The sequence below is a fragment of the Perna viridis genome, chromosome 4 (genome assembly GCF_037379345.1).
Source record: "Perna viridis isolate PV_CMFRI_1.1 ecotype Kerala chromosome 4, ASM3737934v1, whole genome shotgun sequence".
Lineage (NCBI taxonomy): Eukaryota > Metazoa > Mollusca > Bivalvia > Mytilida > Mytilidae > Perna > Perna viridis.
In genome coordinates this window covers 24,357,294-24,384,021 of record NC_142448.1, presented here as the reverse complement: position 1 = coordinate 24,384,021, position 26,728 = coordinate 24,357,294, and the positions used below count along the sequence as shown (strand labels likewise).

At 30.5% G+C, this 26,728-nt stretch overlaps 1 protein-coding gene across 2 annotated transcripts; it reads right to left on the bottom strand.

Moving 5' to 3' along the window:
* LOC148619422 (uncharacterized) lies at positions 1–26,711 on the bottom strand. Of its 2 annotated transcripts, none has more exons than XM_088579295.1 (20): positions 26,613–26,711; positions 23,884–23,991; positions 23,029–23,098; positions 21,935–21,986; positions 21,513–21,620; positions 19,925–19,973; positions 19,246–19,304; positions 18,515–18,550; positions 18,062–18,114; positions 17,373–17,433; positions 16,152–16,223; positions 15,047–15,103; positions 13,505–13,698; positions 12,403–12,448; positions 11,638–11,703; positions 11,058–11,117; positions 10,389–10,471; positions 9,243–9,309; positions 8,172–8,196; positions 1–3,789 (listed from the first exon to the last, which is right to left on the bottom strand). In XM_088579295.1, exons 1-20 carry the CDS (start codon positions 26,647–26,649, stop codon positions 3,755–3,757), a joined length of 1,338 nt encoding a protein of 445 aa, XP_088435421.1. In that variant the 5' UTR covers positions 26,650–26,711; the 3' UTR covers positions 1–3,754. The 2 variants fall into 2 exon arrangements, with proteins under 2 accessions (XP_088435421.1, XP_088435420.1); XM_088579294.1 differs by lacking the exon at positions 16,152–16,223 and adding an exon at positions 16,003–16,074.
* Between the last annotated feature and the right edge of the window lie 17 nt (positions 26,712–26,728).

The window sequence follows — 26,728 nt, the reverse complement described above, 5'->3', positions numbered from 1 at the left end:
CTTGATTGAAACACTTTATTGTAAAAACATATAAATAAACTATTTCATAAATGAATATAATTGTTCATCCACAAAGAACCCAGGATTAAATAAAAATAAAAGAAAAAGTTGGTAAATAACGATTAAACAGATACACCACTGAAAATATAAATAAAACACCTAACTCTCCCAAAAAATAAGAAAGATTATAATGAAATATAAGAAGACATATTCATACACACTAAATAGATAAACCATGTTATTGGTTTTACAAATTGCACCAAACAAGCTTGCAGAAAAGCACCATTCAATGTATTAAGCAAAATATCCTTCAGGAATCTGAGATATGATTCAAAGTTATTAACTGATGCTTTCACGATATACAGACAATACTTGGATATTACACATTTGAGTAAAGTCACTGCATAGACTTTGTGTATTAGAAAAAATAATAACAAACATATTACTTTTTAAGGTGTCAAAAGCAAAAACCAAGCAGTGGGTGGCAAATGACAAATTTTGTCTTTAAACAAATTTCATCCATTTCATATCACAATTGGATCCTTTCTCAAATTTGAATGTTGGTTTTAGATTAACTGCAACGATTAAAGAGGAATAAATTACATAGAAAGCATTGCAATTCATTTTTATTTTGTGCATAAGTTGGTCACTTAGTTAGGGAACTTAAAACTAATTTTCTGAGCCATCCACTGTCAATTAAAGAAAATCTCTGAAATACCTTTTGAATGATATAAACATTACATTGGAATAAAAAATTCAGTCAGAAAAAAAATTACGTCTTGCCACCCATATCATAGGATTGCCTGGTTTTTTCATGGACAGGTTCTTAAATTCAAATTAAGGTACATAAAACTTAAATAAAGTATGTTAAGCTGTAAATATACTCATAATAAAAAAAAGTCTAAGATCCTTCTGCTCAGATTCTCAAAATTGTCAAAAAAAAATAAAAAAATTAAAACCTAAGTTTTTTCATGGATTTCATAAATAACAAAGGCAAAATGCATAGAACAAAGACCATATTTTCATTCAAATTTTGGGAACAATAACAAAAAACAATTAATTGACAAAATTGCAAATAAACATAATCACTAAATAACAACATATGATATGCCTAACCCCCTTTTCAGGTAATTAAAATCCAAAAACTGTGCAATGAAAAACTGGAAAACAATGAGAAGTAAATTTCTATAACATGCTCTACATGTAAATTCATCCAAGAATTTTTGAGTTCTCAAAGACATGTTTACAGAAAGACAGACGGTGGCATACCATAATATATCTGTCAAAAGATAGACCCATAAAAATCTTAACTATACACTGATCAATATAACAAATGTTCACAACCTTATAAAGTAACTCTATTAATAGTACACAAAAAACTTAACAAATATCTTAACTAGTGCTGATCTAAAAACAATTGGTGAGCCACCTTAGCATTTCAGATCATATCATCTGATTTTTAGTTGATTGAAATGATATTACAACCCTGTCATAATGGCAAGAAATACTTATCTATATGGTTCAAGAATAGTTTAATGTTTATTTTGAATAATCCAATAATCAATAAAAAATTTTAATAAGGTTTACTACCAATACATGCCTCAGGAAAGTATCAACATGTAAAAAAAATATTTTACAGGCATTACTTTTTAGACTTCCATGACTTTTCAAGACAGTTGATTTTCAATAGATATCACAGACCACAATCTTTTTTATTTCATTAGAATCTGAGTCTAATATTATCATAGCAAACAGAAATGATTGTAATCAAGAAAAAAATAGGGAGTGGTCAGAACCATCAAGGCCCCTAAATACCTGTAAAAAGATATTAATGTTAGTGCATTTGTATAAAATTTTAATCTATAAAAGATTAATACTAATATCAGGAGGACAAGTAAACAACCCATCTGAGATTCAGTTTACAAGATTCTATTGCTCACATAAAAATACAGCACTTGTAAATTGTGTCATTCTATTTTGCCACAGATGATATTTTCCTTTAGACAATACATTTATAAGAGGGATCCATAAATTTATGAAAAGGGGATGGTTGAAGACTATTATATGCTAACTTTTGCACATTAAAAATAATGCAGAAAATTAATATTTAAAAAAAAGGAGAAGGTTCCAACCCTGGAGAACCCTCTCTCTAAATCTGTAACTGTTTATATATTATGCTTTGTGATATTACATAAGATAGCTATAATTTAGTTACTTTACACCATAAGGCAGGCATAGGCATGGTTATTACTTTGTTTCCAACTTTTTGATTAGAAAAAAAAAAACATTTTCACTTTTTCCAAAAGAGTCCTTAAAAGGTTTTTTTTCCTTAAAACATTTCATTCACAATAAATGTATGACTGGTTTAAAGTAAAATACTATAATTTTTAGGACATTTTCTTATATTTTGTGTTTTGAAAATAATTATTTTGTCTCTATCTAAAAAACAAATTAAACTATTCAAATCAATTTCCTTTTAGGTGTATTGATTTCTATATCTGACATTAAGACTGTAATTTGATATTATACGAAATCTATACACATATATATATATATGAACCATTAAGTATTGATTTAGCCTGTTTTTTATTCAGAGTTATACCAAGTTGATAACTTACATCAATATGATGTCTTAATGTCATGTTATCTGATCAATTTATAGGAGTATTGTTCATGTCATTTAACCAGGTCAGTTAAAAAAAAATGTGTCATGTAAGTATGTCAACTACGTGCTTTATAATAAATTAAATTTCATATACTTTTATAAACAAGTCATAATTTTATTGTAATTAGTACAAAATAATTATACATAACACAAAATCTATGTTCAGACCTCAATGTGTAAAGTTTTTTAATGTCAAGAAACCAGATCAACTACATGTAAAATGTGTACACATCCTAATGTCATGTAACCACATGAATTACATATTCTTAATGTCATGTAACCATATGAATTACACATTCTTAATGTCATGTAACAACATGAATTATACATTCTTAATGTCATGTAACTATGTTAACCAGGTCGATTACATGCTAATATGTGTAGGGTTGTTAATGTCATGTGACAAGGTCAACTACAGGTAAATATGTGTACAGATCTTACAGTCATGTAACCAGCTCCATTACATGTAAAAAGTGTTTGAATCTTAGTCTAATGTAACCAGGTCAACTACATATAAAATGTATACAGATCTTAATGTCATGTAACCAGGTGAATAACATGTACCCATCAAACATGTGCCCACTTACACCATGGGATGTGGAAATGACAAGATAAGAATGTCCTTATAACAATTACTTCAGGGATAGATCAATAAAATTTGTACATCTCTACATCCCATCTTCATTTAAAATCTGAATACTGCACTAACAATACAAATAACACAAAAGATGACATTTTTTACTGAAGAAGACAGACACTCCTTTTCTATGACTGAAGTGACCTACGTGTCATTAAAAGTGAATTAATTATAATAGATTCCCCTCCCAAAGAACATTTCAAACGATACCTATTCTTTCTAATTCCTAATCAATCCTTTTTCTAGGTTTTAAAACTGTCATTGTACAATAGTTCTGTGAAGCACATTTAACAATGATGAATAGGCTGCACCATACAATCCTAATGTAATACCTATTGAAATTCTGTGTAATTGACTTAGACTGAAAAAATACTATATACAACTGTTGATCTATTCTAATCTACTGTAGTTATTGTATGTAATATTGTGAATGGATCTGTTTTGATCTGTCATCATAGCAACAAGTGGGTCCTTTCAAATCCCTGTGCTAAAAGAGAAATAAAACATCAACTTTTTGCATGAGAACTTACCTTTGGAAGGACTAAATGAACTTTTCTAGAATAGATCTTCTTAGGAATTAAAGAAAAAATTTCCTTTGTAAAGATGCACTCTTTCAACTGTTTCTGAATTAAAACTTAAAATAACAAAAATTTTAATCATCAAAAATCATAGTCCTGGAAAACTGAACAATTCATGCACTTCCTCTGATTAAAGCTCTATGTAATCTAAATGTCTGTTCCAATGCATTTTAAAAGGTAATGAAAAAAGCTAATTACAAAAGTTCACACTTACAAGATTGCATCAATATTTTAATATTTGATAAGAAAAAAAATGTTCAAGATAATCAGCATTGTACAAAAAGTGGTTGACACAGAAGAATAAACTTTGGATTCCTTCATGCACAAAACACAAATCTATTATTAAGTACAAGTTATAGCAATACAAGGCTATTTAATAAGATGTGCAAGTCTTATCATTCAACAGAAAATGAATTAAAGCCTATTTATGGAGTGTAGTGTAACACAATTAAAGCAAAAACCAATATTCCTGCACAACACAGATACCAAGTCAAAATAAGGGCAATGCAAAACATTCCATCCTCTCATCATGTCAAAATTTGACCATAAATCTTCATCCTATGATACTGAAAACTCTGGAAATAAGTTATGCCATTTTCATTTTCAAAATTCATTGATGAATGATGATTCAAGAGAGTGATCATGCAGACATTACAAAATTTATCAGCATGATTTTGAGCAATGACAAGAATGATCTATGACTTTAAAATCAATGGTGTCCATTTTTTTGTATATAATATATGCAAAGTTCCATCAAAATCCATTGAAGGATGTGGATTAATGAGAGTATTCACAAGGATGTTACACACAGATGGACAGACAGACAAAAATGGATGGAAGGAGGAAGAGCGCAGAAGTTATACATTGTATAACTATATTCCTCATCTTACTTGTTTCTTGCCTTAATCAAATCAATACATTGAGTCCTATACTTAAACAAGGAAATGGTAGCAAACAAAGGTTCAAACAGGATACATCTTTACACAGTCACTCAGTCACATGTGATATCACACATATACAAGATAAATATAATGACTACACAATCATTCCAATAATAAAAGTTTTCATATACAGGAAGGACTTTAACTTCCTGAAATAAATCTTAAAATCAAAATGGTGGCTTAATATGATTATACAAATTTAAATGTGCTAGACAAGTCTTGGGAATGGATTAAAAAAATAAACAATCAAAGACTTTATGAAAAATTGTTACCAATGATACATTTCCATAAAGACCAAGTTTGTTTTAAGTTTTCATCTATATTTTAAATAACTTTTAGGTTTTCAATGCTTGCAATGGTTTTTTTTTAAATTTTATCCCTAATTAACATCAACATAAACTTAAGCAGACCAAAATCCAGATAAGAAAAAAAAACACATTATTATATCACAAAGTAGTATTTTCCTGGAAATAATGAAATAAATATCTTAACATTAGTATAGCATTTTTAATTCTTCATCCTGTCAGTACAATTATTTTTGGGAATATGAATTTATCAATAAACTTTAAGTCATAAATAAACTTAAAGACCAGTCTAAACATGCACACATACTATGATCATTAATGATTTTAGCTTCAACTTTTGCACTCAATTGCATGAAAATTTCATAATCTAAAAAATCTAATTTTGCATTTCTCACTACTCACCATGCTGATAAAATTGACAAAACAAGTAGCTTCCAGGAGCCTGAATAGTTTACTTTGTTGAATTTTGCCTTTCAAAGGCACTAAATTTAATAAGAGGTTGTCCAACAATTTTGACTTAAGAAAACTATGGTAGGATTTATCATAAGGATCATTTCAGCAAATGAAAGTTTCTTTCTATCATAGTTTTCAAGATATTGGCTGAAAACGGCAAAAAAAAAAAATAGTCATTTTTCCCCCTTTCAAGGGCAACAACTCTTAAAAAGAGTCATCAGACAACTTTTATCCTTAAAGACTTTTGTAGGCCTAAAAATCAGGATCATTTCAGTTATTGCAATAACTTGGCTAAACCTAATGGTTTTGAAGATATATGCGAAAAACTACTGTTCGACCCCTATGTTCTATTTTTCAACAGACCAAAAATTCCCACAATAGTTCTATGCAGGATACCCAAAGAAACACTCATAGTAAGTTTGGTTCCAATTGGTCAAAAAATGTCAGAGGAGAAGATTTTTTAAAGAAATAACATTAAAACTAGCAAAAAAATTTCAAAAAGAACAGTAACTTCGACATGGCTTAATGCATTAAAACGAAAATTTCACCACAAGTAGATCTATTCATGATGAATACTTTTATCCATGTCAGAATTTGGCTAAACCCAACGGATTTGGAGATATCTGTGAAAAATTACTGTCTGACCTCTTTCTTCTATTTTTAATAAGGGCGGCCGAATTTTTAATGAATCAAAAATCCCCACGTCAGATCTATGCAGGATAACTCAAGGAACATTCATAGCCAGTTTAGTTCTGATTGGTCAAATATTGTCAGAGGAGAAGATTTTTGAAAGAAAAAACATTTAAAATAGCAAAAATATATCAAAAAGGATAATAACTCCATCATGGCATAATGGATTACAATGAAAATTTGACCACAGGTAGATCTCATCATTCTGAACACTTTTGCCCAGTCAGAATTTGGCTGAACCAAATGGTTTTGGAGATATATGTGAAAAACTACTGTCTGACCCCAATGTTCTATTTTTAGTAACGGCTGTCATGTTTTTCGACAGATCAAATATCCCCACATCAGCTCTATGCAGGATACCCCAAAAAAACATTCATACTCAGTTTGTTTCCAATTGGTCAAGTGGTGTCAGAGGAGGAGATTTTTTGAAAAATTGTTAATGATGGGCGATGACAAAGGACAACCACAGATGACAAGTGATGGAAATAGCTCACATGGCCTCCAGCCAGGTGAGCTAAATATGAAAGTCCCATAACTGCCTATATCAGTCCAGATTTCAGGCCTTCTAAATATGTCAATTTGGCATCAAGGTGTATCCAAGCAGACATCTTTAAAGACAAAAATGCGTAGTAATTCATAACACTCCCTGAGAATTACAAGAGAAGGATAAAACAATACTTTCCTTGACTAAAACTGAAAACATCTAAAGCAAGGATATCCAAAAAGGTTTTAAGGTTTTATTAAATCTTAGGAAAATCAGTATGGCTTTAAGGAGTCTCCCAAAGGCCTTAGGGGGAAACAAAGAATGTTAAAATTGGTGAAATCTTCTCACCACATTATATAACCAATTCATTAGGTGATCTGTCTATGTAAGAATCTGAGAAAAAAAACAAGTGTCTGAAAGAAAAATTTTTTTCACTCTAAACACAAAACAAGGTAATTGTGGTTGGAATTCCAATACAAAGTCCCCCATTATAAATACCAAGGCATACAAACCACCGAAGAACCTCCATTTATACATATAAACAAAAGAAATAATATTAAGGAAAATATGCATGGTGGTGACAAGAAAATACCAGGTAAATTCCAATGAGACCAATGAAACAGATAAAAATATATAAATCATCAAAAAATTTTCAAAGGATAATTAATTGGAAAGAGTGAATAACCAAAATATTATCACGAGTGCCGTGGAACGCCTAGATTTAACAAGTGTGCGGAAGATTGATATCAAAGTTGTGACATTTTAACGGGAGAAAGTCATAGAGTGAAATTACAGAATTTATTTTACAGTGTGAATTATTAAAATTTATTACACAGGGAACATTTGACAAAACACTGCTATCTTTATAATAAATACTAATTTTAATTAATATACAAGGTAATTACATAAAGAAAGATATAATAATAAAGGATAAGGATAAAACCAAAGCAGGTACCAATGATTTTTTTACACTTTTTTTAAAAGTGTTCTCTGCTGAAGATTGTATGGAATGAATGTGCATTTTGAAATCAAAAGATCACAGTAAACTGTATTTTTTAAATATTTTTAAATGATTTTATTTATGACCTTATTCATGGCCAAATTTTTAGTAAAAAGACACATAAATGAGCTGCTGAAGAATAATCAAGCAATTTTATGGAATTGCTGGTAAGCTATTCTCAGCTTATTATTGGATGAATAGAATGCCATCCTCCTACATGGATGAAAAGCTAACAAGGTAAATATGACTAGGTTCTGTCAGCAATAGATGGACTATCATATCAAGAACTTAAAATATTATCTTCTTTGACTGGGGTAAGGAAAACTCATGATGTGTTGCTGCTGACAATTTTTGAAATGTTCATACAAACTATGTAAATAAATGTGCATAAATCCTAAGATAAATTGTACATACATACCCAAAGTGCATAGTATGAGTTTTGCCTGAAGAAAAAGATAAATTAATTTATTCAAACTTATTTTGTATACACTGTACACAAAAACATAATGCTTTTTTTAAATAGTATAAATAGACTTTTAACTAGCATATTTTGAAAAGTTAATATATTAATTGGTCAAAGTTTTTTTCTAAAACCAGTCGAGAAAAAAAAATGAAAATATTCTCTATTTCTATGGATAGTAATGTTAAAAATTACTATGTGAACAGATACACTGAACAAAAAAATGACAAACTACATGAATTGGGCTACCACAACAACTACACATGTTGACAGCAAACCTATAATGATTGGAAACTAACAACTTCAAATCAAATATACTTCTGTTGTGTTGTATTAGACAAGCTAGACGAAAGAAGTATTTTTTTTTTAAATGGAGGGTTACAGATGCACCAACCCCAAGACAAATTTACTTTCAAGGAGTGAAAGCATGACAGAAAACCTTTGTAACAAAATATCAATGGCATCAAATTTTGGTTTTTCTGAAACAAATTCCTTTAAGTCTTGATGGCTTTAACATGACCATACTGTGGCATTAACATGACCATACTGTGGCTTTAACATGACCATACTGTGGCTTTAACATGACCATACTGTGGTATTAACATGACCATACTGTGGCATTAACATGACCATACTGTGGCTTTAACATGACCATACTGTGGCTTTAACATGACCATACTGTGGCATTAACATGACCATACTGTGGCATTAACATGACCATACTGTGGCTTTAACATGACCATACTGTGGCATTAACATGACCATACTGTGGCTTTAACATGACCATACTGTGGCATTAACATGACCATACTGTGGCTTTAACATGACCATACTGTGGCTTTAACATGACCACACTGTGGCATTAACATGACCATACTGTGGCTTTAACATGACCATACTGTGGCATAAGCTTGCATGAATCTTTGATTCAGGTAGGCTAGTAAAACAATGTGTTACAAATCAAATTTGGAAGAATTTGATAATCAGACATATCTGTTGAATCTTATAAATATGAAAATATGATGTTACCTGATCTTCAGATCTGGCTTCAAAAACGTGACATAGGAAGTGACGTGCCAAACTGCATGTGGTCTCTCTGTAAGGAAAAACTTGTACATGTATTAAGTTGTAATGTTGAGTCTAGTCATATTTTTAATGGATGCCTTTAAAGTAATTTCCTTTTCATAGACTTTAAAATTTCTATCCACAATTGTATAACCCGTCTGCTGCCAGGAGTTGTTTAATCAAACAAATAATTTTGGACTGAAAAGGGGGATCTGACTGATACTCGAGTATATACAGTAAGTGTCTTCAATAAATAAATATGTTTAAATACTAATCAAGTTAAAAAACTACATTGTAGGTTACAAAATTTGTATATATTATGTCCTAATGATAGCATATAATACTGCCGAAAAAATGGTTAGGTTCAACATGCTAAAATGTGGAAAAAAAAAAAAAAAATTCTCTACAGCAAGGGGAGCACATTGTCATCTTCAATATGTATTTAATAACTGTAAAAAGTTTACATATTATTGCTTTAATACCTTTTGAGTTATAAATCATGCAAAGTATGTACCATTCACAACATAAATAGACAAAAAAAAAATTAATATGCTCACTGTCAAAAAAACATTGATCAAACTTCTCCATAATAGGACTTGCACATTATATAACATGTACTGTGAAAGTACTTTAATTCATGGATATACACCTATTTCTATGAATTAGGGAAGAAATGCAAGTTTGTGGATTCTTGAAATCGTCGTTAGGAGGTTTGCAGTATACACATCAATGGAAATCTCCTTTTCATTGGGAACCAAAATTTGTGGTTTGTCCTAATCACGAAATCCACAAAAATTGGTACCCCACAAACAATAGTACTTTTTTTGTATATAATCACTGTGCGAAGTTTCAAGAATATTTTTTAAATACTTTTTGATTTACAGATAACACTAAGTGAGTACCCATTACAGTACAATGAACGGATGAACAGAATGGAAGGCTACTAGTCCTTCTGTTATTGTTGGTGACGTAGGTAAAAAGTTATAAGCATATAAACTTGAATGTGCTTCCAGACAGAAATACAAGTGAACAGTTCCTCATCCCCATTAATCAACCATTAGTCAATCAGAACCTGCTTTTGCAACTACCTTCAATAACAGAAATAGTTACCCAACAATATATCCAAAGAATTTCATCATATCCACCCTCCTTCCACATGCTGATATTTCTGTGTAAGTTTGTTGTAAAATTGTCTGAAAACAGATGGGTACAAATATATATGTATAATGTGACAGCACAATTTAAAGGGCAAATGTAGAAGTGAACCACTTTCCACATTCTCTTTGTATTTTATCAATTCGCATCTTAATATATGTTGCATGCTACATTAGTAAAATCTCAATTCTCCAGAGTATTTGTTTAATTAGATAATGATGACCATATATCTTAAAACCTGTAATACATCTTATACATTGCCACCAAAAGCTAAGTCAATATTTACTTAAAAATGTATAAGCCATCTATGATGTGAGGACTTGGCGAGGATGAGTTATCTTGGAAACAAGTATTGTCAGGAAAATTACCAATTAAATAAGAGCCCACTGTCAGACAAATACAAATTGTGTATCTATTCCTTTTACACAATATTAACATGAGTTTACAGTATTTATGTTGAAGGTATGACCTTCTTAATCATTGCTTTTAATTTTTGTATTGCTTAGCATTTTTTTAATTTGCAACTTATGAAGAAAATCGTGCATTTGTATTTCAAATTCAAGCATATAGTAGGTTTTTTCATAATGGGACCATGGGCTTTGTTTCATTCTTTTATATCTGTACCTTTTTGCTGTCTGCATCTAAAACTATGACATCCTTTTCTCTAAGGTCTATCAAAACTTCCTATAAGATAAAAAAATACATACAAAAAATTCAAAATACACCTTTAGGCATACAAATCTACAAGTTACCTGAAAACTTTCATTGTTCATCTACATTTTTTCCAATTTTAATACATTGTGTGAGTATATGCATTTAACAGAGAGAAGTGATTTATTGAATTTTCCCTGAGTAAAAAAAATTGTAATTCACACTGTGAAACAAATTCAGTAATTCCACTACAGGACTTTCTCCCGTCAAAACGTCACAATAGGAATATCAATTCACCCATCACTAACTGTACAACTTATGTTGAAAATAGCAATTAATTATGAAGGAAATCTATATAATAAATAAGATAATTACTTAGTGGATAACCAAAATATAATTACTCATACCAAGAATGCTTACAGATTTAACTTGTGAACAAATTCGACCCACTAATTACATCTAGGAATTCTTCAGCAATCATGATCTTATTTTGGTAATTCACTTTCACCAATTACCGGTAATTATTTTTTAACTATTTATTTCTAATACATACAATTTCTTGTTTATGGTTTTTGACAATAAGATCAACACTATCCTCTATCCTATCAACTCTTCCATCCTGTGAAAAAAAAGTGCATTCTCATTTATAACATAGCAAAACACAGCATGTTATGATTGTTTAAAACAAAATTTTTTTTTTCAAAGATTTTATGTCAAAAAAATCTGAAACTGAATATTGGAAACCAATGAAAAACAAAAGAGAGTATCCATCCACAAAGACCAAAAAGTTATTAAACTGATTTATCCTATAATGCATGGACAGACAGACAGACAGATAGTGGTATGCCCAACACAAGATAGGAGTAAAAGCTCTATTAAATTAAAATGACCCTCTCCATCTTTAATTCAATTCAAATGGCTTAACCTAAACAATTTATATTTCAGATAATCTTATATGCCTGTCCATTGTAAATGACAGCTTTTTAACTCAGTTCTAACTGTCTGTCACAAATCAATCTAATATGACATCCTATAAATGTCATACCATATATCTACATTTAGGTGATTCAGATGCAGAAAAATCATTTTTGTCGTATTCAGAACAACAACACTTCGTATAAAATAATCAAATACATGTACATGTTCCAGTATAAAGAACCAGACCATGAGTAAACGAATATAACAAAATACTCTCTATGAATTATTTCTTAAATATGTCTAATCACATGAAAGGGCACCTTCTAACTAGTTTGACTTTCATAGTAAAATTAAATGCTATGATAAAATATGAAACTGACTGAAATGTAAGCACGCTTACCGGTCCAAGGTCCATGTTGCCTAAATAACGAACTTTGTATAATGCTCTGAAATACAATAAAAGCTTTGTTTCTGTTTTGGGAAACCTCAAATATTAAATTTATAAAACATCGTATGTGTTGCATGTTATGTTGAATAAAGAAACAATATTTCATTCTAATCAGATATACAGGGAACACAAAAAGTGTAACAGAGAAGTAGACTGAGGCTTTTTCATTAACTGTAATATCATAATTAAAAGTTGAAAAACAGAGATAAAAGAGAAAATTGCACAAAAACAAAACAAAAAACAACAAACAACAACATCAGCAATACTCATTAAAGCCTAATATACAAGATATGTAAAGGAGCATTGTAGTAATGGTAGGTATCTGTGTGTCTGCCTGTTGTGTTTTTAAATGCATTTCATCTGAAACCGCTTGATAGATTCTTTTGTTATTTGGCATTGTGTATTCCTACTGAGTGTAGATGTGCAAACTACACCGCTTTTTTAATTCAACAAAATTTGATGGGGTTATGGAACATTTTTATGCATGTTTCACCAACAGAAGACCTTGTGAACACAACCCCTCTAAAAACCACCTGATGGAATCTTTTGATATTTGGTTTGATGAATTGTTATGAAGTGAAGATTAGCATATTACATCCCCATTACAATTCAGCAAATTGGACTTTTTTTGTCATGTTTCAATTATGGAAGACTTTGTGGACAGAACTCCTCCGAAACCACTTGATAGATTTTTTTCATATTTTTTATGATGTATTATGTACATACTATGCTGCCATTTGTGACAAATTATGTTAGAACTATGAGAAAAAAGATGTTGTGGATGCAGCTCTTCTAAAACTTACATCATAATGTCTAAATCTAAACCATATATCATCCATACATTACTTCTAAACGTACACATTTTACTCTTTCCACTTAAACTACAAGCATCTTCTCTAGATATACTCCATCAATCTAAACTGACAAGGCGGGGACATATGGCTACACATAGCTATCTTGTTTGGTTTAAAAAAAAAGTCTTAATATAGTTTAGAAAGAAAAAGACCAAATGCCGATATCGACACATTTTCTTTCTTCCCTGTTAAGTACTTACCCACCATCCGGGGCATGAACTGGTCTCTCAACATCCTCTTCCTCTGGTAATATGGCATGTCCTGGTTTTTTGTCAGCATTGTTGTTTTCAACGTCATCAGGTATTTGTTCTTTCTGAAGAGTTCTAGGATCAATGTCCATCTTATTTAAAAGGTTAACAATAGGAGAAAAATATTTCCCTGTTCTGTCACACAGCTATATTTGAAAAAAAAGTGAAGTAAATATATTACTCATGTTCATATGATTAACTATAGAATGAAAGCATTTCCCTGCTTTATCACAGGGAGGCAAAGTGTTCATCAAAGATCATGTTTTTCATATAATGTATTATATATTAACATATTAATTTTCACGGTGTACTAAATTTCACTCTTTTTCACAGTGGACAGAAAACATTGAAAAATACTACTTGCAAAATTGATTATGACATTATATAAAGCTAACCACTGACAGAATCTGCAAAAATTAGCAACTGAGTAAATAGTTACATTAACATATTATGCACAATAAAATCTGTCATAGCAACCTATTATATTCAGCAATTGTCTTAAAAGACTACAAATAAAATATTCCTTTCTAGTACAACCTTTGTAAGTTAAACTATATTTAAAGACCACCTATCTTACATGTATGTGACCATGAATTTGATTCCCCCTTGAAGGTAATTTAAAACAGGTTTGACTGTAAATGTTTTGGACATATTTCAATCTTATTTGATATGTAATCTAACAAGGTTTATTTTGGTTAAAGTTACACCCTGTTATAATTATATAAAACTCTTTATTCACACAATTTTTTTTTTAAAGAATAAGCATGATAAAGTCTGTTGCAAACTTTAAACAGATTGTGATGAAGTTTCAGACATTAAATTTTACAGGAAGTGTAGTGCACAGTTGTAAGTAAAACCTGAATTTATGCTGAGGACATAGAGAAAAAATCACACCATTAATTGCAAAATGATTTTAGGGGGCTTTGCCTATGAGAGACTGAGCTATTTGTACTCAAGTTGCATTTAACTTTCTTGATAATGAAACCTTATGTGGTTTTATTACTGATGTTTCGACTAACGGGAATATTCAAGAATTCCTGTAACACATGATGTGTGTCAGGATGTGTTAAAAATTCAAACAATAACATCCTTACTGCATACATCATTTCAGATAGAAAGACTTTGAGCCATTCATGGTTTAACAGAGGACCGACATATGTAGGACATCACTGATGCTCTGTCCCTATAATATGTGCAATTCATCCTTTGATTCATGTACTTCTTTATGCAAAAAAATATAACAAACAAATTTTACCTTAATTCACCCAGATATACGGGAAGTCCTCTATCTTACCTTAATTACACCTATATATACAGGAAGTCCTCTATCTAACCTTAATTACACCCACATATACAGGAAGTCCTCTATCTTACATTAATTACACCCACATATACAGGAAGTCCTATATCTTATCTTAATTACACCAACATATACAGGAAGTCCTCTATCTAACCTTAATTACACCAACATATACATGGAGTTCTCTATCTTACCTTAATTACACCCACATATACAGGAAGTCCTCTATGTCTTGCCAATATTTTATGCACCTGTAATTATAAAATTCCATAATTCTACTTTCTAAATCTGAATGATACAAAATATGACCCTATTTATCTTCTTTGTTTTGATCATGCTGCATCAAGTAGGAGATATTGTTTACAAGCTATATTTCGATGCAACTGTTCATAATATTGATCATATTCTACAACATATGATTTCAAACTGGTGATACAATGAACCAGTACTTTCTGATTAGACCTAAAACAGGTATTGCTTTTTTTTTGAGTGATTATACTGACAGTATAAGTTAGTTAGAATGATTAACATTTACAATATTTTTTTAAATGTGTTTTCACTTGGTAATGCAAAAACATTGAAATCAATCTCTTAGTGTATTAACATAAACATTTGTGACTAATTATACATATATAAAAAAAAACTTTTAACAGAAAAGTATAATGAATAAATATTTAAACTGCATTGTAGTTTTTAACATGTAAAAGGTTAAATGTATAAATGTATATGTATCAGTCTAAGAATAAGACATAAGATGAAATACAGGAAAAGTTAAATACATTTACAGCATAATTTACTATTTGTGCAGTCAAAATTGTAAACATAGATTTGCAACACTTTTTTGATGAAATAAGTAAAACATTTCATGAAATGCAATGCAATGTAATAACAATTCAGGAGTAGATAAGTCTATACACAGCTGGTCATTTCAATGAAGAAAACAACAAATTAATGGTGATATTTTTCTCTTCAGATCAGTAGATTTTTTACACGGATGTTTTAAACTTGTAATTCAAAGACTTCCACTTAAAACCAATTATTTTACTGTTGTCGATTTTGATATATAATTTACATTTTTTTTTTAATTTTCATATTATTTGTTTTTTGATAGTTTCAAAAACAGTATGAGAATAAAAAAAAAATACATTACATCAGGAAGACTAAGTGGCAAGAGAGTATTCCCATACAATTCATCTAAAATATCTCCAGGGTTAATCCTCCCCTGAAACAAAACAAAACAAACATCAACCAACACCAACCAACAGCATGTACTTTTATTTCTGTGTAATGATACATTACATTAGGGATATTTATAGGCAATAGAGCTTCTCCATGAAGTTCATCCAGTACATCTCCAGGCTTTATCTCTCCCTGAAATAATAGCAGAACAAACATACATATTGAAACACATTCCAAATTAAGTCAAATGAACTTCATTTTAATTTGACATCTTTACACTTGCTGGGATAAATCCAATGAAATATCTCATAGGTGTAAACAACAAACATTCTTAAACATTTGTTATGTAGTAGTACATATCTAAGTTTTTCTATTATGATTTATGTAATTTTCCTCCAGAACACTTACAACTTCAAAAAGAATAGTTCTAATTCTTTGGATAGTACCCCCAGTACTGTTTTCTTGTGTGCTTTCAAAGCTGTTGGAAACTAAATTTCACAACTCAACACAACAGGATTTATAAAATAAACTGATCAATTGTGCCATAAGTCCATAATATGCCTATCTGCAGCATGAAATATCACCCCCCCCCAAAAAAAAAAAAAATACACACTCCAACCATCATACATATAACAAGGATCTATGAAATGCTAATGTACACTGTACTAAACTAAATGTTCCAAAGATACTTTGCTTCATATGAAAAAAGCCTCTTTTATGTGGAAAAGTATCAATTTATCACCAGAAAGTATACAAACCATCAGAACATCAAAACAAAGACCTATGAAAAGTCTGAAGCGAGTAAGCAACTGACATTTTTCATCACAGTGGGGTTGTTGTCTCTATGGCATATTCACCATATCCATTCTTGTTATATTCAAACTTTTGTTTTATATGTTTACACTACAGACTTATTGAAAGTAAAGAAGAATTATAACCACTCTTTTTAAAAGGCAAAACTACACTTTAATGATGTAATTCCTGAAAGCCTCTGTTCTTTTCATTATATGAACTACTTTTATTCCATGACTTTCTATACTAATTGACTTAATGGTGCCAACACATAAATTTAAGTGAGTAATTCCATCATAAACCTCTTAAATAATAAAAATAAAAACAAAAGTGCTTGACTATATTTGACATTAAAAAGAAAGGGTTTACTTTTATTCAAAAATTTTTTAGATAGTTTTAAAACAATTGCGATTCTTGATTTTATGGAAACAGAAAATAAGTTCATGATATTGTAATAATCTTGAATGGAGAGAGTGTAGGTTCAAAAATAAAACTTCTGGGCATTTTTTTTTTCCATTTACTGACTTAAACATCTATACCAAAACTTACATCTTCTTCTATAACACTTCCAGACATGACCTCTTTTACTATGAAGTAACCTTCAACCTGCCTGAAAAATATTATGTAGCATGGTAACTAGATATAAAGTTGAATAATCATGTTCCAAAGTTTAAATTAAAGGCAACATAGCCTGTTTTTTTTTCCTTTTTGGTCTATCAAAACTATTTTAAGTTGAATGCCTAAGCAACTTTAAAATGATGATTGATATTTGCTATGACAGTAATCTTTGTACTCAATTCGTAACTTTTTTATGAGTTTATAAGCCACTATCAACACTTCAACGTCTTGGCTTTGAACATCAATAATGTTTCTAGTACTTGGAAAGAATATGTCATGGTAGATACGGAATTATAGGTACTATCTTGATATAAATGTACTGAAAATATAGCAATGAATAGCTAGATAAGTTCAGAAGGTGAATTTTGATTAAAAGGTACACCCGTATCAAAATTTGAAGTACCTAATACTATGTTAAAGAGCAATTCCATTTTTCATGCACAACATCATGGTAAAATTTATTTTTAATACAAATTTAAAAGTACAATGCCAATTATGACTGATGTTGGGGTCTAAATATAACACACAATTTTGAAAATCAACTGATGTTCCAAACTGTTATTAATCCAGGGTTATCTACGTTTCATGAGAACATATGTTTAAAATGTTCTACCACTTACTGTACATTGACTCCTAAATCTCCACATGGTACAAGTTCCAAATTTCTGTAGATCTATAATTATATGGTAAAGAAAAACATATTACATTAGACACAATGAAAGCCCTATACAACATTTGCAGATATAATTAACAATGTGAACTCTATAAAAAAAGACATTATGCTGAAGAAAATTCCTCTGTTTGCTAAAGTCATTATCTATAAACAGTTAATCATTTCATTAATTTTAAAGGGACATAACTTTAGAATGGAAAATAAATCTCCAAATTCAGATTTGAGTTTTTGTTTACTGGGTATTAAGCATTATGGACAGTTTGAAGTAAATCAAATGATCCTATCTCAAGTAATTGACTTGGGAAATCAGCGATAGGATGACTACCTTCAAACCATCAAGTAATCCTTGAAATGATGCTATGAGTAAAAAAAATGATTACACTGTAATATGTGTACTTACAGGCAATTCCCATGTTTTATCTAGGAAGCTTGAATTCTGAAGAAGAAGAAGAAGAAGAAGAAAAAACAAATTGTTGAATTGTTTTGGTGCACTTTTTAAAAAAATTCTAGATAAGAAACATATGTGCTTTAATTGTTGATATCTTAGTAATTGTCTGTTTTGTGTTGTTAATTGTAATTAGTTTAAGTTCTAAATGCTATATAATTCCATAATTTAACACCTGGCGAGCACGATCTCAACCCATATTCTGAAACAAATATATCAAGGTGAATCAACAAAGTAAACTATTTTTGTATCTATTACAGGTAATATTTTTTTAATGATACATTAATAAAAACAAAGTATTAAATTTAAAAACAACCTTTAAAAAGTTCATTTCATGATAAAAATGACTTCTCAGAATGTAACAGTTTATATGTTAAGGTTCTAATTATCAAAATAAAATGATAAAAAATAATTTATTTCTCTACCTCAAAGACTAATACTTCAAAACAGATTATTTTCCAATTTTGACATGAACTTCCCTTATATCAAAAGAAACAACTAAGTGGTTAAAAAATGAAAACAATAGCGATAGTACAGATAAACATTTCAGCACAGGATAAAAGTGGTGTTAAAAGGGAAAAAGACATGTACACATATACTTAACTCAAAATCATAACTATGTGTGAAAATTCATGTAATTTAATTGATATTGAAAAGAAGGTATGAAAAAAACAAATAAAACTTACATATATCTTTAAGTTGAATGTGACCTCTGCCAGCTGTAGTAACAGAGATATCAGGATTTCTACAATAAAATGATCAAAATGTAGTAAAGGGTTTTATATTCATATAATGAAAACACAGATGGCTTTCCAGTATAATTGTGATAAGCCAATCCACAATACTTTACCTATAATACCCACCTGCTTTAATATAAATTTTAGCGCACAGAGAGAAGATTCTTTTATTCCACTATTAAATTTGAGAAAAGCTGTGCCCTATACAGAATACTTATGACTAGATGAGGCCACAAAGATTGTCAGAATGACCCATTAAAATACTGACAGACTGCATTACTAAACAGATCATTTCCGAAATTTTAATCCTAATCATTATACGTTGGCCAATCTAGATAACTTTCATAATCATATATTGTGTAACACTACTGCTGTGATGTAACAATGGCATTTTCAATATACAAAACTAAATTATTATATATTTTTTATAAATGCATGTAATAATGCAAAATATATTTCAGAATCTTCAGAAAAATAGTTGGTTCATATGTCTGGTGCAAATTTTCTTTTAAAGATGTCCCAAAAACAAAGAATTCCTTAAGTGACCAACAGAACATTTTCTGGTGTAGCAGAACCTGCAAATCTGTAGGTCATGGTGACTGGAGAAATTAATGAAATGTAAACTCACCACAGTATATTTCATCACCTATGATTGTGTTGTAATTGTAATAAAACTCCTGAAAAAATAAATAAAATTAAACATATTAAGTACTTCTCCTTCTAAGAATCAGGCAAAACGTGTATAAGGTGTAGCACATGAAAAAAAAATACACAGACATTTTATTGTTTAATCCAAGTATTCATACCTCATAACCTTAAGAAATTACTGTCAGTGTTTGTCAGTGTTAAGTACAGTTAATCTTTTTAAATTGTATTGGAAATATTTAAATATCTCTTCATATTTATATCCTCATGCTTTCATAAATTTCCCCTACAGAGCTGAAAGTAATTAGTCATTCTCATTTTTTTCTCTAAATTTCTGGACCTGTCTCTATGGGGAAGGGAGGTCTGTTATCTGGGGAAACTGATGAATTATAAAAAAAAAAAAAAATAGATTTAAGATGTGATTAACCTTTGCTATCTTTATATAGTTTGTTCCATACTTCCAGATATTATTGTCAACATTTACTTTTGCTACCTACTTGTGGAAAAGGCAGATAATTGTGATATTGGGGTTTCAGCAATTTCATTGCCAATTGTTATGTTACATACACCTAACTTATTCCATTACCGTATTTTCCGGACTATAAGTCGATGTGGAGTATAAGTCGAATTGCCTAATTTTGACCAAAATCAACAAAAAAACATAGATAAGTCAAATTTGGCAGATAAGCTGAGGGTCACACATGTGCATTTATATCATAAGTGTTAGTCGAGATCTGAGTTGAGCGGTTTGTTTTTAACAGCATAGTATTCCAGCGATGTTACTGTGTATAGTATTTCTGAACTGAATTTATATTTGTGTTTTTGTTAAAGTGTACTTTGTCCGGAAGTTCAATTATATTCATTGAATGGCGTATCAATGGCTCTGAAGTCTTATATCATTAGGTGTACAAAATTGTAAACATGTCAAGCTTAGGCACCCATGTGTGAAATAAGCGGGAAATTTGTTTGATGATTAGGTCATAATTACAAGTGGTAATTAATAAACAATATTACCTGGTATTACAAAATACAATAAAAAATTATGTAAATTTGGTTGCAATGAGCCATTTAGATGACACCTTAACTGATTATAATTTGAGCCACGTGCAAATGTGTTACGACATACTGTAAATGGGGATAAATTTGCATATTAAAGGACCGATAACTCCCGAACACTCGATAATGTCTTTCCAGTTAAAAAAAGAGTTTTTGTTAACATATCTTCTAGAGTTTATTTATACATTTTATATATTTTAATAGTTTGAAAGTTTCAAAGTTAATGTTACCATTGTCGTATTCATTCATAAAGGATAGCCGCACTGATCAATAATCTTTGATTTCGATCGCCGGTATGACTGTTTGAGTGACAGCTTTCGTTGATTGTAGTTTACCCAAAATTTATAATTAAAGCAATCAAAAGTGAATTTAACAAATCTAATGAAATGCATTGTAGATAAACATTTTTCCTGAAAAATCCTTAGATAAGTCGAAGTGGACAATAAGTCAAGGCTGACACTTTGCTGAAAAAATATATCAACTTATAATCCGGAAAATACGGTAGTCATTTGTACCTGCAATATCACATGATCCTTAGCTATCAGCTGTACTGGTACAGCAATTACTTTCTTGGCAAGTGCTGACCTGATAAAAAGTCTTCCTTTGCCACAGTTTGTTGCAACCTAAAGAGGGAAAAATAATTATGAAGTATGATAATACAATGTACAAAACTTTTGTTATATCCACAGAATATAAGGTTTTCCAATAAAAAGACCCATAGCTGTATTGACTTGAGGAATTTTCATTTTATTTTAAATTTATATCTTTATAATCTCATGAGATTTACAAAAGTTTTTTGAACGATGCAGAGTCATGCATATAATGTATTATGTAAATGTTGTCAAGCAATAAATTATATTCAGCAAATGAGATAAAGCAGCAAAACAAAATGTACATGTACATGTATATAAAAAAGAATTACTCAATTACGCTGTACCTTTCGACATTCTTTAACTGTATCTAATACCATATGAAAGGAAGCCTGGTACCTGAAAACAATAAACATCATGTGTAGGACGTGTAGATGTTGTGTACATGTTAACATTTGTATGATTAAGGTAATAAGTCATTTGAGAAATTACTACTTCTTGCTTATATAGCAGTAAACAGTTTATCACCTTATAAATTTAGTTACATGTGCAAGCTATCACTTAAATATGGTTTAGTAACCTTATGTTGAAGCTTGTACATGTATACAGATTGACATTAATATTCATGATATTCTCCACAAATATTTGAAAATTATTAAATTGCAACTACAATTCAAAGAGTAACTGATTAAGTATTTATAGGTATTCTTGGAAATAGATGAAAATTCTTCATATTTTTCAAAATAGATATAATGTACAGTGATTAGGATTTGAGGGGGGTCATGAGCCATTGATCACATTCCAGGTGAAAATGTCCCATTAAAATCAGAAGTCCTCACGAAGAATGATACAGAATGACCCACAGAAATGCTGAAGATTATGAAACATTGCCCATCATCAAAATTTTAATCCTAATCAATGGCAATATACTGTGAAAGTACTATTATTCGTGAGGTACCAATTTTCATGGTTTTCGTGGGTGCGCCAGACTATGAAATTTGATTCCCAACAAAAAGGAGATTCCAATTGATGTGTATACTGAAAACCTCAAAACCATGAATTCAAGAATACACAACTTGTATATCTTCCTTAATCTATGAAAATTGGTATCCACAAATTAAAGTACTTTCACAGTATTTGGTCCAAAAAATGGATACAAATTTCCTATATAATGTAAACATACTAATATTTGTTGTTGCTATTTTTGGAGGATTCTTGCCATGTGTCACTGGTATCAATTTTGCGGTTTCCCAAAATGATTAGTGTTATATAATGTAAAAAATTAATTTTGCAGTTACTATTTTTAGCTTTTCTACAGCACAAATATGGAAAAAAAATTAATATGTTTACAGTAATACAATTCTAAATCTACATATGCAAATATTTCTTAAAACTCTGGATTCCTGGCAAGATTCAAACACCAAAATAAACATTGTAATACCTTCCTCTTTGTGCAACTCGTTCAATCCACATCCAATATCTGTAGTTTGATTTGTTAAACCATGAAGTATCTGAAATCATGTCACATGATTAAGTTATTGAATAAGCTACTGTCTATATGTTTAAAATTGTGTGTTATACATCTGGTAATTAGAAGAACAATCTATATGATATATACAACACTGTGGTCTACAATTTCACTACTATTTTTCCTACTGAGGCTCTTTTTTGTGAAAATTCACCTGAAGTCACCTAAAACTGCTTACATTTATAAAAACGAATGCTGCTTAATATTTGTATTTGATTTGAATAATTCTTGGTTACATTTTTTGTCAATACAAATGTAATATAATGGTGACACCAAAAACTAATTTTTTGGCATTACATTTCAATATTTATATCTTGGTGATCATAAAAATATTAGGGTTGGCACACCTTAGTGAATAATTTGTTTGGTTGGGAAATACACTTTGGTTTTAGTGTGAATTATATTTGGACACTACCACTAACCCTTCCTTTAATTTTCATTGCATTGAATTCTGTAATTAAGAGTGTAAATCAGCAGAAATTTAGATGGCATATGGCTGTGTTTATTACACATCTGACTCAAGCCTAAATATGACCCATAAGGGACAAGAAACTTCGTATCATCTTGAAGAATGATGTATATTTGTACATATATATACAAGCACAGTTTTGCAAATTAATTTCAAAAATTTGTAATAGAATTATGAATATACAGTATACTTGTACATTATGTAGTGTATACTGGTATGTACCAGATAGTATAGTCCACATTGTGCATATTGTCTTTAGTTTGATCCCTAACACTTAGTCATGATGGTTTTCATTTTACCTCTAGCTCCTTGAGTAAAAATATGCTCAAGTGTGATGCATAATTCTAACAGGATTGGACTTCTATCTGTAATGACTTCATTTTTCGTTCTTATTTCTAAAACCAATCCTGAAATAATGTTAAAGGATTACTTTATTTTTTGCATGCAATTTGTTTTAATTAAAAACATTTAGTAATGAGAATAAAAAAATTGGATCCAAACTTCTTATGAACTTTCTACATTACTGTACCAAAATGCAAAACTGAATACATACACTCAAATATAAACATATTGTCGCAAAGCCAGGTGTACAAATTTGAGTAGGTCTGAGGTCCTGGACCCTCCATTTCTGTGCCATTTTCAAATTTCATGAATAAAATGCACATGTAAGTCCTAAACCTTCAGTCAATTACACTGAGTATCTATTAAGGACCCTTTGTTTCAATCTAGTGGACTCTTGATATTAAATCTACAAAGGTCCTGCACCTTCCATTCTCAAAAGCAAATTTGACCCATGCAAAGCAAACAACAGTGTAACTAATGAAACCGTATAATTGTCAGCATAAAAGGGTCATCTGATCAAAATACAGTAGAGATGATTTATCAGTATTTTCAACTGTGCAACACAGGCATTGATTTGAGATTATTTTAAATGGACACACAAAAAAAAACCAGTCATTCCCAATAACTTAATTTAAGAATCAATATTTAACGACTCTATCATCAAAAAAGGTTGATGACACCACAACCATGTAACACAATTTTGTCTATGAAATGATGGACAAATGTTTTATCCAATAAGAAAGCATGTTACTCCTGCAGTAGAATTTTCCATAGATATCATTTTAATATGCCAAACATCAACATTTTGTATTTTGTTCATGTACATGAATGAAGACTTAGAGAAATTTTACAGAAATTTTCAAATGACTGTTCATGGCAAGTGGCTAAGCATGTGAATAAGATTGACAACCAATTGCAATTGAGTGTACATATACAACATAACACAAACCATGTAAATTACCAAATTACTCATAGGTTAACTGACTGTTTTATCATTATAAGGACAGACTGTCTGTTAAGTCTTATAATCTGACACATAAATAGCTCTAAATTGTTCTGTTGTAAGTGACATATTTTTGACATGATGTATGCAGTTCTTGTATTTCATTCCCAGAAATGCCAATTTCTTAAAGTTACAACCAAGAAGTCCCCGCTAATGGTGCTTTTAACATCCATTGCCATATACATGAGGATGTTGACTCAGCTAAGAATTTAGGGGTAACAATTCACAAGACACTTAACTGGAACCACCACATCCGCAATATCTCAGAAAGCAAACTCTACCTTAGCTTTCTACAGAGAAACATCTACAGCTGTCTTAGCAAGACCAAGGCACTGTGCTATCAGACATTAGCACGACCATTTATGGAGTATGTCTGTACCATAAAGGATTTTAAATTTATGGTACATGTATTTGTCAAATTAATTGTGCAGTAGAAATTAATCTTTAGAAGATGACTGGCTGTTCATAAAATAGTGGTAAATCCAACCAAGATTCATTTTCAAATTGTCAATCATCATCGATAACCCTGATCAGCTGATTATTTACATGTGTACCAGTCATAAAATACATCCTTACCTGTTTAGACAGCAATTACATTTATAACATCTTTTGTCAGATTTATGTCTCTCCTTATCAAAAAATTGAGATGGAAACATGAATTTAAGGGTTTGAATTCAGAGTATTCTATGAATTTAAGGGTTTGAATTCAGAGTATTCTACGTAACTTTTACAAAATCTGGTTTTGGGACAAATTTGACATTTAAAATCACGTTAGCAGGACAAATGGTCAAAATCGTGAAAACATACTTAAATTGTGCAAGTTGGCAGGTACAAATTATATACAGTGTAATAGGACATCTCATGTATTCCTGTTGCTGTTTGTCTATAGTACATGTATAATATATCTGATTGATTGTTGGTGTTAAACACCCAAGCTGCAATATTTCAACTATATCTGGGCAATGGACATGAATTATTGATGATGAAATGAAAAATGGGATGGGATATAAGGATAATATGGTAGACGAGTTTTGATTACCACTGGAAATTAAGAGAGGTAGTCATTTTGTAGGTACAAATGTAGGGTCTTGCAATCTAGCCTTCTGTGGCAACTGGCGAAGCCAAGGCTACTTTTCTTGTCCAATACCACAGCAGGGTTCTTTAACATGCAAGAAATGTGGCATTTTTTTTCAACATGGTGCACCACTATGGCTTGTGGTCTGGTTTTCAGTATTTTGGCTTGATGACCATAGCATGTACCATGCCAGGGATACCCCATTCAGCCACCTGGGACACAAAACCCAGTTGCTCTGTGGGCTAACCCCCAAGCCCTCGGCTAGAATTCTGAGCATGATTTAGTCAACTTTTAAGATAAGCTAAGGGCTGCTGCGGCTGCGCAGGCCTATTCTTTTGACACTTAGACCTGCACAGGCTGTTTATTCAGCTAGGATTTTTAACAACATCGTAGTGCACTATCAACACAGTCAAAATGATTTCTGAGTATAAACAATTCCGTCTTTGATAGGCAAAGTTAAAAATAATTTTAGTTTGATGAAGTAATTAACAGATGACGAGTGTGATTTTCTATGAACATGAACACGAATGTACATGTACTAAATCTACCCTTATCAAGTGAAGAGAGAGTCTTTTTTGCAACATATAACTAGTTTAAACATCAAATACCCTTCAACTTCTTCAATAGAGGATCATGAAGTGGCATCACATCTGGAAATCAGCATCGGCTGCTCCGGAAGTTGATGTCAGCAACAATAAATAACAAAATTATGTCGTGAATATTT

Excerpts from the sequence above, each read along its gene's own strand:
- LOC148619422 (XM_088579295.1), bottom strand. The coding sequence starts at position 26,649 with ATGCCACTTCATGATCCTCTATTGAAGAAGTTGAAGG. Across the intron at positions 13,699-15,046 it reads TATATGTGGGTGTAATTAAG|CTGTGTGACAGAACAGGGAA; the intron begins GTAAGATAGAGA and ends TTTCAAATATAG. Across the intron at positions 8,197-9,242 it reads AAGCCAGATCTGAAGATCAG|GCAAAACTCATACTATGCAC; the intron begins GTAACATCATAT and ends CTTTTTCTTCAG.